Genomic DNA, 14,627 nt, shown 5'->3' on the forward strand with positions numbered 1-14,627 from the left:
GTTCCATAACTTTCCCAGGGATTGAAGTCGGATAGGTCTGTAATTTCCTGGATACTCCTTTGAGCCCTTCTTGTAGATGGGGGTGACATTAGTCTTCTTCCAGTCTTCTGGGATGTCCTCTGATCTCCATGGCTTCTCAAAGATCATGGAGAGGAGCCTCACAGCTATGTCAGCCAGCTCTCTTAATGCTCTCAGGTGGATTTTAATGCCCATTGATTTCTATCGGCAAGTTCCTGTAACAGTTCACGTTCCAACTCTTTCTTCACTGATGATGGGTCTGTGTTTGCACCAAGGCCTTGTTCCCAAGGCCTGGGGCGCAGCAGTGCATATAGGAAGGGGCTCAGCGAATGGACATCTTCATTACTCACGTGAGGTGCAGCATGAGTCTGTATTTGTTTCTGCTTGCTCAGTGCTTTGTCTGAGTAGGGGTTTGAAGGATATGCTTGATCATAAAAAGATTGTGAGGATTTTTTGCAAAGCACTTTTCATTTTAGCTTTGAATTAAAACTGTTGAAGTTGACTGAAGAACTGCAGGATCAAGTGTTTGTATTATAATGTGTTTTGACTTATAAAAGTAGAGCTCATCTTCTTGGGCAATGATCAGGTTTTACAGATAACTAAAATGTATCACCGAGACAAGCCACTTAAACAAGCTACGCTCCTTCTTGAGTTGATTTTTCCTTCTCAATAGTCATTTTGATTTAATATGCAACAATATGGAATTGAAAGCAGGATAGCTTCCTGCCAACTTTCCTGCGTCAGCTTCATTCAAGCTGTATTTCAAATGTGGTGATCTTGCTGCGTATTCAAAATATTAGAATATTTTTCCTAGCACCAGATGTTCTAACACCTAATGTAAATGTGGATAATGGCGGTAGTATCCAAGAGTGCAGTGAGACTCACTGAAATTGAGGGTTGCTGAGTAATTCAGCGTGCACTGCTCTGTCTGTAGCTTGAAGAAAAACTGTGGGGCTAAAATCAAAGTTGCAGTTTTCTTCTCAGCATTCCACATGGTAAGAGTAGCTTACTGAAGAGACCCTGCAAAAACATGAGGAACTGAGATAAAAGGGTAGTAAGTGTATAAACGCTATTTCTGAAATGGTCTAGGAAGGAGAGGAGAAATGTGGTTTGGAGCTAGACTCCAAAACTTTTTTTCAAAGCATTGCTCTGCCCACATTGCAAAGCAGTGTAGTTGAAAGCTTGCTACTAGTTTGCTGTTCATTGTCTAAGGTGCACTGAAGATGTGTGTGTTGTAGTACGCTGCTGTGATTTTAAGCTTAAACTTTGATTCATCCTCTAAGTCATGGTTCTTTCTTTAGTGTTTTGAACAAAATTACTGTCAGGTGTTGGTCTTTTCAAACAAGTTCTGACCACTACTTCCTTCACTTGATTTATCGTAACTGTAATCACACTTCTTAAACTTCTTGACTGGATTATTGCAGCTGATTACCCAGTATATTCAGCTGAAGTTTCAGACAGTTCCAAATAACCACAGGACTGCCCATTTGTTGGCCAAAAAGGTACTGGTTCTTCAGGGCAGATTCATCGGTTTCCTGTTGCAGGTCAAAGTGATGGCATTACACGCTTGCACTCTCTAGTGAAAGTCCATACGAAATGTTTGCATTCTTCAATCTAAAAATGTCAACTCTGTTGAAATTTTACAGATTGCAGTGGTTTTATTGCAGAAACATCTTCTACAAAAGTAAATAGCTTTTTCTCAATCTTGTTAGTTGAAGTATAATTTTTCAGGGAAGAACTTCTAAGCGGCCTTAATGCTAAGAGAATGGAAATTCAAAGATTTGTAATTGATTTCTTTCATTGGCACACCAGAGCTCGGGAAGTGCTAGCTTAAGCTTGGTCGTCACTGCATGCGCCCTTATGGCAGAAATGCTGCTTTGACATCAGGCAGTGCTTTTAATTCAGTAGAATTACATAGAGAGAGTTAGGGAGCAAGCAGGGCAGATGGATCGATTGTGGATTTTGATTTCTGCATTTGGATTGGTTTGCATGCTGGGGGGGATTGGTACTAAACATCCTCACAGTCACCATCCGTGAAGTACAGGGGTGTGTTGGTTTAGCACTGCTTCAAACTATCACATGGTTTTTATGAAAGCAGATGCTGGCTTTTAGTTCGATTTTCACTGCTTTTTGTCAAATCTCTAGTTAATCTCATGGAGAAGTTTTGTATGAGGAAGAAAGGCATTTGCTAATAAAACAGGGTGTTGTAGCCCCTTTCAGGGTAAAGATCTCTTTCTATAATTACTGTCAACACTGCACAGTGAAAATTCAGTCTCTTTACCTCTCTGCATCAATAAATCCATAGACTGGGAGTAATAGGATAGGGTTGTCTAATTTGCCTGTTCTTTTGGGGTCTTCTCAAGTTCACATAAACTGTAATTTTGCTGCGTGGTCTGATTCTTTTTCTATATCACAAGGAAAAAGGTGTGATAAATTTATCTAATGCTCTACTTTCTTGTTTCTTTACCAAAAAAGAAAAAAAAGTCAAATACGCGTAGTCTATTCAAACAAAATGTAGAAATTTTATTCCCCAATTAGTGGGAGATTTCCATCAGTCTTATACTTTCTTCCTTTCCAATTTTCAGATGTATATCACCAACACAGTAAAAGCCAGAGGAACAAGGCTTGCAAAGCCTGTTCTGTGTTTGGGTTTAATGTGCTTGGCTTTCCTTACTGGGATCAACAGAGTTGCAGAGTATCGAAATCACTGGTCAGATGTAATAGCAGGATTTGTAATCGGAATATCTATAGCAGTATTTTTGGTAAGTGCGTATCAGTGTCACTTCTGTTTGAAAAAATCAGTGTATAGCTTTTCACCTCTTAAATATTGGTAGCCTTGACTTTTCAGACAACTAAATGACAAAAGAGGTGTTTCTAATTTTTGGTTTTAATTAATTATCAGATTCCTTAGTTATATCTACATACAGAAACATGAGGTCAAGAAAGGGAGTGGTCAAATGATGTCTTTTGGCTTCCTTATAAACCAAATTGTAGTATTTCAACCAGTAATTTGTATGTATATGCTTCAGAATAATACCTCTTCATGTATAAAGTGTTAAATTCAGTATAGTGTTACCTACACTGGTTAGAGAGTAAGTAGGATTTCTTTTCTGGCTTTGAAGTAACACTACTGAATTTCTTTCATGCTAATTCAGGTTTAAATTGAAATTTTATGTTATTTTTGTATAAAAAAATCTTGTTTAGCCTTTTCCTTTTCTGAAACCGTGTTACAAAATGAGATTGTTAGTCACAGCCTACTGTCTGTGTCATAAAGCTGCCGCTAATGTATTAATCACCTGCACTGATAATTTCAGTGCAAGACAATCGCTGTTTACTGCCTGCAAGTTTGTCTGCCTGGCAGCTTGTAATCATACTAAATACACCTTTGAAATTTCTCTGCATGAGAATACTTGTGAGCTTGATTCTTGGATCTTAAGGTCTTGATTTCAAGATCTTGTATCTGAAGACTTGGCTTGGCTGAGAAGTCTCACAGGGATGGCTGAGGTGGGTGTTTTCACTTGTTGGAGAAATGTGAGGGCAGCTTTAGGTCTCCTTTAAAGTACACCTGCTCACACTTCCAAACAGTCCCTACCACAAGGAGTCCAGAAGTTACATTTGGTTGTTCATTTTTATGAAGCTTTTCCATTCTGTTGTGTCCCTCAAATCATAAAAAAGAACAAATTGGTCCCAGGAATTTTCCTTATATGTTGTGATGTATATTGCATACCCTCCTTTGCGTATCATGTCATCAAAATTAATTATGTTTTGAAGGAAATAGGATGAGCAAACATTGCCTGTCGGCATCTGAATTAGAACAAACACTAACAAACTGGTATATATCACTTTCCTAAATGCCAGTGTGAGAGCCACTGCCACCGTGAGCAGATTTAGAGCTTAGTTCAAACTTAAGGATGGTCCTTGCCTTATGTTCCCTTTCTCACTCTCCATTTGAGAATGTCTGTTTTGGTTAAAACTTAGATGGTACTGGCCCTTCACGGGAATTTAGGGTTATCGCCATATTCTGCTGCATGTACTCTGGACATCTATTCATGCTAATAACTTGTATTCAGTTATTCAGCTTTGGTAATGGATGTGCTTTTAGACAAGAAGGTTTTTTAGTTCTCAGATGATGCATGTAACAATAGATTCTTTAAAAATCTTTTGTCTTGAAATATTAATTAAGGGTTTTCTGTAGAACATGAACTTCACATTTCTGTGTTTCTGCTGTAAGTTGTGACTAAAGCTGTTGTCACTTCTGCTTAATTATGGATGTCAGGATCAAAGCTCAAAAAATGAGTTGTTCCTTAGCTATTCTGTTTATCTTCTACTCCCTTCTAGGTTGTTTGTGTGGTAAATAACTTCAGAGGACGTCAGCCAGAACATGAACATTCTCATATGGATAATCTGGCCCAGATGCCCATGATCAGCATACCCCGAGTAGAAAGCCCTTTAGAAAAGGTAATGTCTGACTTTATAAAAAACATTAAATAAAATGTAGCTTTTCTGGAAGGACAATCCCAAACTATCTTGACAAGAGTGCCAAGGTAATCAGAGTTTAAGTAAGGAGACATGGCAGTAAAGGACAAAGAAGGGAAGAATTAATTCAGAGACGCTCCTTGGGAGACTCTTCATGTCACCTCCAAGAACAATCGCTGCATGCCAGTCCAGTAGCCACTGGTAAGTCCATGGAGTCAAACTGAGTAGATCTGAGGCCCTTTTATATCTTGTGTTCCTCAAGTAAGTTTGATTAATGCTTTAGCTAAAAGTCCATAGGGCTTGAAGTGCTTGGAAAGAAAATTTAACCCATGAGCCCAAGGGATTATGCAATTCAGGTACGAGTGGCGTTTACCCGTGAGTGGCATTTATCCTATTTCTCTGGGGTATGTCCTCAGGCTGTTGTAGAGCATGGGATGCAGTACCTCCTGAATCAGCTGTGGGGCTTATAGCATCAGGCGTGTGTCAGCCCCAGGACTGGCCACTCAGCTGGAAATGCTGGGGATCTGACAGTGCAAATGTGATAATAATAGAGAGTAACATGGGTCATACAGTAACTGCACAAAAGCCACGGTCTCTTGCGAAAGCAAACGGGGTTTTGGACTAGGAGGTGCTAGTGATAGTCTCCTGGGTATGCCAAGACTTTTTGTGTGATTAAGTATCATGATGTATTTTAGTTTCCTGTAATAAAAATTTTTTGAGGATGGTGTTGTACTATATAAGTGCTAGGTAAGCTCATGTCTGAACAATTTTATGAACAAACAAGCACTGAGATAGCATGACCAAATAAAGAAAACATTTTTGGCATTTTTATCGGGGGAAAGTTTGAATGCAATTCTATTTCATCTAATGTCTTTAACTGTCATTGTTAAAATCTCTTGTGTTACACCCCTGTTTGAAGATAGTAAACAATTCTATACTGGGTAGGACATCAAAGGTATGTTTTTGTGGCTTCTTTAAAATCCAAATTACTCCTGATATTTTTTTCATATTAAACCACTTCCCAGTCTGTCTTAGTCAGCTGGGAATGGTGCAAGTTGTCCTTTAGTAAGAATTGCTGTTAGCCCTGTCTTTGTTATTCCTTTCCTCGAAGGGAAAGAAGATTTCTTTTCAGAATGATCTGACGTGCCTTTTTGAACCAAATGTGTCTAAGCTACTTCTGTTGGTATCTCGTCATAAGGAGGTCAGAGTCTCGTTTGCTTGAACAGGCATTTAGATGATGAATGTGTATCTTCAAAATAACCCATTCAGTAAATTTTCTGTAAAATGTCAAAACAAAACAAGATGTCAGTTGGCCAAGGACATACCACATTAATAAGAGCGTGTCTTATTTACGTGCTAGGCTGTCCTGCAGTAGAAACAATTTCTGCGGTTCAAAAGCCATCCTAAGTAATAACATCATCTGGCTGTTTAAATTTTTAGTTTGTTTCTAGGGGTAAAGACCTCGTGTTAACTTAGTGTTTCTACCTGATTTGACACTCTCTTGCTCATGATGAACACCGTTCTTTTCCTGAGACTTGGCCTAGACAAGATGGAGATGCTGTGGGGAAAGCTATAGGAGAGTGTGCAAGGGTGTTGGCAAGAATAACGTTTGCTCTGCTTGAGCATGACCTCTACCATTTCTGAACTGCCCAGGGCTCTATTATATGAACGAGCTTCTTTCCTTCTGAACCCGTATTCCTATGACACAGACCTATGAGTGTACCTGTCATGGAACTTCTTTCTAGATAATTGAATTGGGAACTGTCCGCAGTTGGTGAGATCTCAGTGTATGGGTTCTTCTTTGTCTGTGTTGCAAGACTTTTTCATTTCCAGACAGAGAGGATGAGATGGGAGGATGATGAAAACTTTGCTGGGAAAGGCTTTCTTGCATTTCTACTTTCAGAAAGTTTAAATTGTAATTAGCAAATACTTGATTAAAAAGTTACATGTGAGCGCTTTGTGTTGAGGTTCTGTGGATTTTTTTTTTTTTTTAGTCTGAAGTTTTAAAAAGCCAGACCCTGTTAAATAAAAAGCAGTAAGATTAATATTTTTGGGGCATTAAGGTCTAAATTGAGCCACCTCAGTTAACTACCATCACTAAAAGAATGCGTACTACATCACTACCATCACTACAAGAAACTTAGTCTTTGCTTTTTAACTTCCTTCTTATTTTACATCCTTCGTTCTCCTCTGGAGAAAGAAGGGTGCTAAATAGTTTGTGTGCTACTTGCCTTAGCCTGTTTCAGTCATGTGCAAATCACTTTTCACTACATTTTAGTTAGGGCTGTTCCAGTTCCATATTCTGATTGCACATACATTTACATTTGGCTTAATTTAAATCTGGTTTTCCTTCTGAGTTTGCAAGCTGCTGTGCTGGTATTAAAGACAGCTTACCTTCAGAAATTAGCTACTAAGAGCAGGACAAATCCTGACTGACTGAAGTTATCATGTGCTAAGGCAGTGCTAGCATGAAGCAATGCAACTTTTTTATTGGTATTTAAATATCATAACTATATAGGTATATTGGAGCAAGCAATTCAAAGATGCTGTCTGAAAGAATGACTTCATTAGCAATGCCTACCAGATGGAACCTCACTCATTGCAATTTTGTATAAATTCACCTGTAAATGAATAAGCACATGGTGCATCACATGGACCTGGAAGCACCTTATTTTTGTGTTTCCAGATCTGCTACTTGCTATGCCAGTGCTTTTTCCTGCTGGAGAATGAATGCTGTTGGCATGCTTGGCATGCTCTCCGTGCTGCCACTGTCTGAGTTCTGGTGGAGGTCAAGAGCTACATTTGAAGTGCACTTAAATAGGAAGAAGTATACTTGTAGTACTCTGAATTGAGCTGCTGCTAGTTAATGACACGGTTAGATCACTGCTTGCATGACACTTCTGTTTAATTGTGGTGCATGCAGATGATTAAGCTGTTCTGCACTGGCACCCACTTCTCATGCACTCAAATGAGCCATAGTTGCAGAGTGTCTCCTTGAAGAATCCTTGCCAGAGCTGGCTCAGCAATGCAGACTTACTGCTTTCACCTTAACCACGTTCATCCTCAGAATTAATGAAAAGAATGAAAGCCAAGAAACCTCATCACTCATCCATCTGCTCCTTTTTCTGTCCTGTCTCTGACCTTCTTCATCTCTTACAAGCCAATTCATGTTTCAGTTAGCTGGTGCTCTCCTACAGAGAGGAGGCTCTCTTCCTACCGCAGTCAAGGTTAGGAACTCCTCTTCTTTGCAAGTGTTAATGGGAAATAGGGATATTATTGGTGGTACCTGGAAGGGTTTGAAGTTCAGCTGCATCCAGTGCAGTCAAAGTTAAGAGAGGCACTTTGGCTCATCTCTCGTGGGATGAGGTGATGACTGTGTCTGATCATCAGAGTTTTCTGTAGCTGTTCAGTATTACTTATTTGCTCAGTGGGTTCTTTGCCGTCCTCTGTTTGACTAAGCTGAATTTATTCCCAAAGTCTCTGCTTGGCATTCCTTTACAGCACTGCTTGTGTCAGCAATGCCCAAACCATGTTCCCAAACAGTCACTATGCCTTGTTATAATGATGTTTCTTATACTTCACCCATAGGACTGACCCTCTAGTGTCACTGAACTAGAAAGAGACAGTTTAGTCTGTCTCTCTCTCTCTCTTCACCTCCTCTCCGACCTCTGCCATATCTAAATTTTAATGGCGATAAGTATTTGGAATTCCTCTCATAATATGTGACATTCTTGTTGCCTGTCAAACCAATTGCTAGTGACTGTCATGGTTAATTGTCTCAAATGTTGTTGAGTTTGACACTATAATTCTTGCTTTATTGTGCCAAACGTAATGGAGGTGATATTTTAACAATAGTATAGATATTGCCATGGATTCTGATAGTAATTTAAGACTGGGAAAGCTTTCCCCTTCTATTTTTAAGGTGTAATGTTTTATCTAATTACTCCATCTTGATTATTCACGAGACATAGAAGAGCTGCTTCAAAGTGTCAGAAAAGGGTACTTCTAATTCTCAGTTTAGTGCTTTTTGCTTGGTTTTAAGCATTTTGGTAGTAAGAATTCTTTCATCGTTATGTGTGCTTGTGTGCATATGGCGTGGCCTAGGGACTCTGCCCTGGTCCCTGGGGCTCTCCAGGGAGACTGATTGCCTATCACTGAGTTCCCAGGCTAAAATCAAAACACGAAGATGTTTTAGCCCATCATGCTATGGGCAAATGGGAGAGAGGGTTTGTGTCTATTTCTATTGCTTCAAAATACTTCAGTTGAGAAGTATACAAATCCTGTTGTGCTTGATGTCCAAAAGAGTACATAGGAATCCACAGAGTGTTTTAGTACGTGCATGTGCATCTCCAGTATTGGCTGACTAGAATCCATGTGCTTACGTTATAGGCAGATTTTCAGATATCTGTTGTCATAATGGTTCTCTCTTTATACAACATTGTTTCACACACAGAAGCACGTACCCAGGAAAGACAGCTCGTAAAAGACCATAAGCAATTTTGTTTCAATGTCAAGCATTTGCATTTGCATTCATGTCCTACCCTTCTGCTTAAATTTGCTTCTGGGAGTTTGTACAAGAAGTACTTCTGTTTGAATGCAAACTGTGATCGCCACATCCAATGTTCGCATACAAGAATACTTAAACGTAGGAAATGGAACACTATGTTCAGGGTGACCTCCTCAAATATACGTGTTGTAGGTGTTGCAGAACCGAGGTATTAATAACAATCAAGAAGATCCTTTACAACAAAGCTCCCTCAAAGCACGCATCCTTAGGTTCTTCTCCCTGCTGTCAGGAATGGACCGCTTCGAACATCTTCATATAAGGCAATACACGTATGTGCGCAAGAGCGCACGTGTGTGTGTGTGGAATTGAAGCAAAGGCAGATGCCGTGTGATGGCAGCGTTCTGTGCAGGTCGTCAGCATTTGAAATGGGGAATTTCACTTGAACTCATTCTTCTCTCACAGTGTGATTCATCCAGTGTAAGCATGAAATATGCTTTGCTCACCCAGAGAACTGTATGATAACATTATTGTATGATAAATTACTGTTTGTCTCAGCTACTACAGTAGAATTTTTCTATTTAACAAACCCCACTGTGTGAAGGACTATAAACAATTTTTCAAATTCCTGTTTTCAAAAATGGAAAAATCTTTTTTTAGGATGATGATTGTTATTGAATATTTCTAACTGTATTCATCAGAGCAGAACAAAAACATTTCAGGTAAAAATACTTAATATACGTAGTAAAAACTGCAAACCACAAAAAAAGTTGTCATGGATTTTTTCAATGCTTTAACACTACAGAATTGCTTATAAACAAAGATTAATTCAAATCTTAATGGAAGATAGATGGGTATGGATCATTTCCCCCGAGAAACCTGCACTCAAGGCGTAGCCTTCAGCTTTCATTTTTCTGTTAGTGGTGTGAGAGTGGCTCTGGAGCATGCTTTGTTCACGTGGTGCTGACACCCAGCTGATGCTGTCAATTTAGAACGAATAATGCGAAAGCCGGCATGCCTGTCTGTGCAGCTGCTGTCGGTGAGCAGATCCTCAGCATGTTCTGATTCTTCTGAGTACTGTAAGGAACATCGTTTCCCATGGAGCTGGAGAAGCCGAGGTCTTGTGCATGTGTTTGTGCTTGTCTCCTGCATCTGCGTGGACCTGCTTGCTGACAGTGATTAGTATCTTGCACTGAACTTTGTTACAGTAAACCTAAGCACAAGCAAAAGAGCGTAGTAAGGGAGTTGAAATGCAGTTATTCAAGAGGGGTGCTGTTTGTTTTTTTCCTGTAGAGTCTCAGCAAGGTTTATTTGTAGTCTTGCGTGAGATAACAACATATGAAAAAGCATGAATACCCAGACAGCTGCATGAATCTGTATCAGTGATTCATGCCGTCAGCAAGTGATTATTTTTGACCCAGTTATGCACGACCCTGCCGAGTCCGTTGGAGATGAATTGACAGGTCTTCACTAGGGTCCAGATCAGTAGCTCGGTGATTGGTAGCTCAGCAGTTCTCTCTGAGGATTTTTTGAGGAAGGGGGATTTTCTTCTGTGTTGTTATATCCCGTGCTCTGCATGTCCTTCCAAGGATGGTCACTTTGTCATTTTGGAAGTATAGCTGGCAGGAGTGTGAAACACTCTCCTTTCCTAAGCAGTAGTTATCCAGTGCTGAATTAATGCCATATGAACGAGCATTTGGTCCTCTGCAGCACAGAGAACGTGTATGGCTTAGAAATAATACAAATGTGTATAGCGTAGAGAAAGGGATAGCATGTAGCAGGACTTGAAAGAATTGATTAGAATAAATAATGAGGAATATTTTTTCCTCCAGTTCCTCATTTTTAAACCATCTTGTTCATCAACGAAGTGAATAATTTTAGACTGATGCTAGTTTAAGTTGAGAAGATAATTTTCAGGTCTAAATAAGGAAAAATAAAGTAAATACTGTGAAGAAGAAGTCCTAATAGCCTCAAAACAACTCCAGAGTCATTGAGGTTGCACAGTGTATCATCTTTCCTGTACTGAAAGCAGAAGATGGCCAGCCAACCAATGTACTTTGAAGTGTTAATGTTTTGTTTTCTAATGAGGAAATCTAATTTTGCTTTTCTTCCTCAGAATCAAAATCTGAAAACAATTGCATTTGCTAGTAATGTTTACTGAAAACATTTTCACAGCGAGTTGAGCACTGATTTCTATTTTTTCTAACGCTTTTTAAAATATCTTCTGGATGTGGTTTATTAACTGTTATTCATTTAAAATATATTCTATTTTGGAGAAGAATATACATAGCTAACAACTGTTTGGTGGTGTTCACTATTTGGTGAAAGCTGTTATAGAATACAGCAAGAGCATTGCTAGAACTCAAATGCCTATTATAGGGGGTGGGGAAGAGAGCCCCCCCTCCTGGACACAGTACAGCCGTGGCACGGCGAGAGGGGGAGCAAAGCTGCCAGCCTTGTTTGGAGAGGGGGGAATAAGAGGCACCTCTCCGGGGTTCCTACTTAGGTCACTTCTAAATTTCTTTCTGCTAAGTGGAAATCAAAGATGCCTGCCTGCTTCCCCCTTCACAGAGCAATAGACAAATATCCAGAAAGTTTAGTGAAGGACTGAGAAATATAAACCTGTGTGGAGCAAGTGCTGGAAAGAAACAGTACCACGGTGTGTGATAGGGGATTTTCTGAAGTACTTGGAACAACTTTCCCTTAAGCAGAAGGAGGGAGATCTATCCCACTCACCAGGAGTTATTGACATCCCCTCTCAGCATACGAGGGGCAGTGATGGGAGATACCTGTGATGCTTTGTGTGGAATTATTTCCTTCTGTACGTTTTCGTGCTGGGGCACAAACACGTGACTTAACATCAAGATTTCATTCATTAATTGTAGACGTTGCATGTCTAATAAAAAGCGGTGGCAGTCAAGGGTACTGCGTGCCTAAAGGGAACGTACTGTGCAGCTGAGACTTCGCTTACCAAATGTTTGCAGAGGCACTTGGTTGGGTCAAAGCATGAAAAAGTAGCAAAGCTCGTTGGGATGCTGCAATTTCGCTATGTAGAGCCGAATGTAGTATATTCTCATTCTGATACACATCTTTGTGTTCCCAAGAATCATCCTGTTGAAGGAAAGGGGAGAATAGCATCAAATGAAGAGGACAATATAGTGATTCTGAAAAATAAATTTTGAGTGTGAGTTCTCAACTGCTGAATTCAATGTTTTTAGTAGCATTTTCCTTCTTGATTCTGTGCCATCCAGCTCATGGGGAAAAATTAATCTTTAAAAAAAATTGCAACATTAAAATTGTGTTAACACTGAAATAGAACATTATAATCTGTCAGAAACTGTCATTTTAAGTTCTTGAAATTTTGCTCTAAATTATAAGGTAGAGGTAGAAGTACAGCTCAGTTATTCACGTTGTTACTTAATTTTAAAGACACCATCTGAAACTAAAATGCTGTAGAACCATCACACCTAATAGCTTTGTTCAGCATACTTACAATCCCAGTCTTTCAACAGTCAACAAAGAATTGCTATGGGAGTTAGTGAGAGCGTGCAGTGAAAACCAGTTTTATTTACATCCTCCTGCAGTAGTCTCCAAGCGTGAGGCTGTCCATAAAGCACAAGAGGCACAAATTTTCACAGTGGCAACTGATGTCTGTCTGTGTGGTTTCTGGGTTTTTATCTGTTTGTTTTTCCTTTAACTCGTAGAACCACATCACGGCCTTTGCAGAAGTCACATGATGTTGATGCTGATGTATATTCACTCCATTGGACTTCATCTCTTTTCACAGCCCACACACGATAATTGCAGTGTATCAAAAATAAGGAATTTTTAGAAGCCCTATTTCTGACTTGATTTTTACGTCATTAAAATGATACCAACATTTTGAAGAATTCTTAAATATTAGAACATCACTTTACTTTCTAGCAAAAATATTAACTGTTTACTTTTTGATGGAATGGGACAAACTGAGCACTAATTATATTTATCTGATGATACCCTCTATTTTGGCTTCTCGTTGTTTTAATGGTTCATGTACCTATTCCAACAGTACTTCATATTTTGATTTAACTTTGATTTTTTCAAATCTACGTTTTTAATTCAGCATGAACTTGTTTCCATTTGAGGCAATTTCAGTGTATAAAAAGTAGATTAATATTATGTTCTGTATGAAAATGCTGTTTGCACATTGTATTACGCTGTATTCCATGTAAGATATCATTCAAACAGTATGTTATATGTAAGACTGGTGCTTCTGCTTTTGAAGAGAAAAAAAAATGCCAATTTTTACTGTAATAAGTATTGTATCATAATTAAAAGTTTATTTATTTGGATATTTTCCTGACATAATTGTAGTTGAATTGTTGTTTTGTAGTTCTTGAATGTCTTGGATGATATATATGTATCTAGGTTAAAAGAAATGGAAATAATATAGAAAGTTTGATCATTGATATATTCTTTATTACTAATGCTATCCCATGAAAGGTTCAGGGCTCTGTTCTTAGCTCAGCATTCTGATGAGAAGCCGTGCTTTGCATAACTCATTTAAACAAGTTATTCAAGGAAGCCTGCATCTTCTCACACTTGTTGTACACCCTGATATGACGCTGGGAGAATGGATGCTAAGATAAGAAGAGGGTCACAGGCTTAGTGAGAAAAGTATGTATGACTTTCTATTTTTGATTTTCATGTTGGAGCTCTCGTAGAAAAACCAAAATGGCTTCATGAATGTTATTCAGGCTAAGTGACCAAGACCGTCAGACTCTCTCTACAAATCTTTCTATCTCTGTTTGCGTTTCAGGGCCATATTCTTGCAAAAAAATTCTGTGTCAGTCTGTGCAGTGTTGATGAATTGATTTTTCTTCAAAATCAGGAGATGTTATCATATCTGTTATCGCTGGGAATCAGCTAATTGAGCCTCCCCTTCAGAAGACAGCCTTGCTGACTGTTCGTAGTGAACTCGTCCTGTAAAAATTGAGCACCAAATGGGTCTGAATATTGTAGATGCTGTAGAGGCTCTTAACATCTGCCAGAAAGTTTTCCTCTGGCAACAGCTGATACAACGCTAGCACTGCAGACACACTGAGAATAGTCGTGCTCAGTGCAGGCTCTTGAACATTCTAGGCCTTAAATTTTCCGTAATTAGATGTATTTCCTGTGCATTGATCATTGTTCGAAGATATCTGAAATACAAAGCTGTAGAATCAGGTACGTATTTTCTATGAATAATTTTAATGCATTTCCACATAGTCATCCAGATAACACCTGCTTTTTACTTTTTGTTTTAACCTCTTTCGCTAAAACACAACTACCTAAATAGTCCTTGGCAAACAGGGCACGTCACCTTTGAGTGCAACAGAGCATATCTCAAGAAGTCATTGTGCTAAGCTAAGAATTAGAGAATAAATAAATACATCCATGGGGAGAAAAGTCCTAGAATAGAGCCCTTAGCTACAACAGTGTTACTTAGGCGATTGAAAATCCACCTTTATTAGACTATCAGCTGTGTTTACAAAATTGTAGTAGGTCCAAAGTTTGTATCACCACGTTAGGAACACTTACCCGCCTCTTAGTCTAGCTATTTAGGGTCAAGGTACTAATGATTCCTCTGTGTGCAGATTTAAATGAAATC

At 39.0% G+C, this 14,627-nt stretch overlaps 1 protein-coding gene across 1 annotated transcript in view; it reads left to right on the forward strand.

Moving 5' to 3' along the window:
* The window catches only part of LOC104495738 (lipid phosphate phosphatase-related protein type 5), a 26,029-nt gene extending 12,485 nt beyond the window's left edge, over window positions 1-13,544 (forward strand). The window contains exons 4-6 of the mRNA XM_010138747.1: window positions 2,604-2,780; window positions 4,357-4,476; window positions 12,703-13,544. Coding sequence (XP_010137049.1) covers window positions 2,604-2,780; window positions 4,357-4,476; window positions 12,703-12,735 — 330 coding nt within the window. The 3' untranslated portion in view covers window positions 12,736-13,544. The remainder of the gene's footprint in view (window positions 1-2,603; window positions 2,781-4,356; window positions 4,477-12,702) is intronic.
* The last annotated feature ends 1,083 nt before the right edge of the window (window positions 13,545-14,627 follow it).

The sequence above is a fragment of the Buceros rhinoceros genome, unplaced genomic scaffold, assembly GCF_000710305.1.
Source record: "Buceros rhinoceros silvestris isolate BGI_N320 unplaced genomic scaffold, ASM71030v1 scaffold986, whole genome shotgun sequence".
Lineage (NCBI taxonomy): Eukaryota > Metazoa > Chordata > Aves > Bucerotiformes > Bucerotidae > Buceros > Buceros rhinoceros.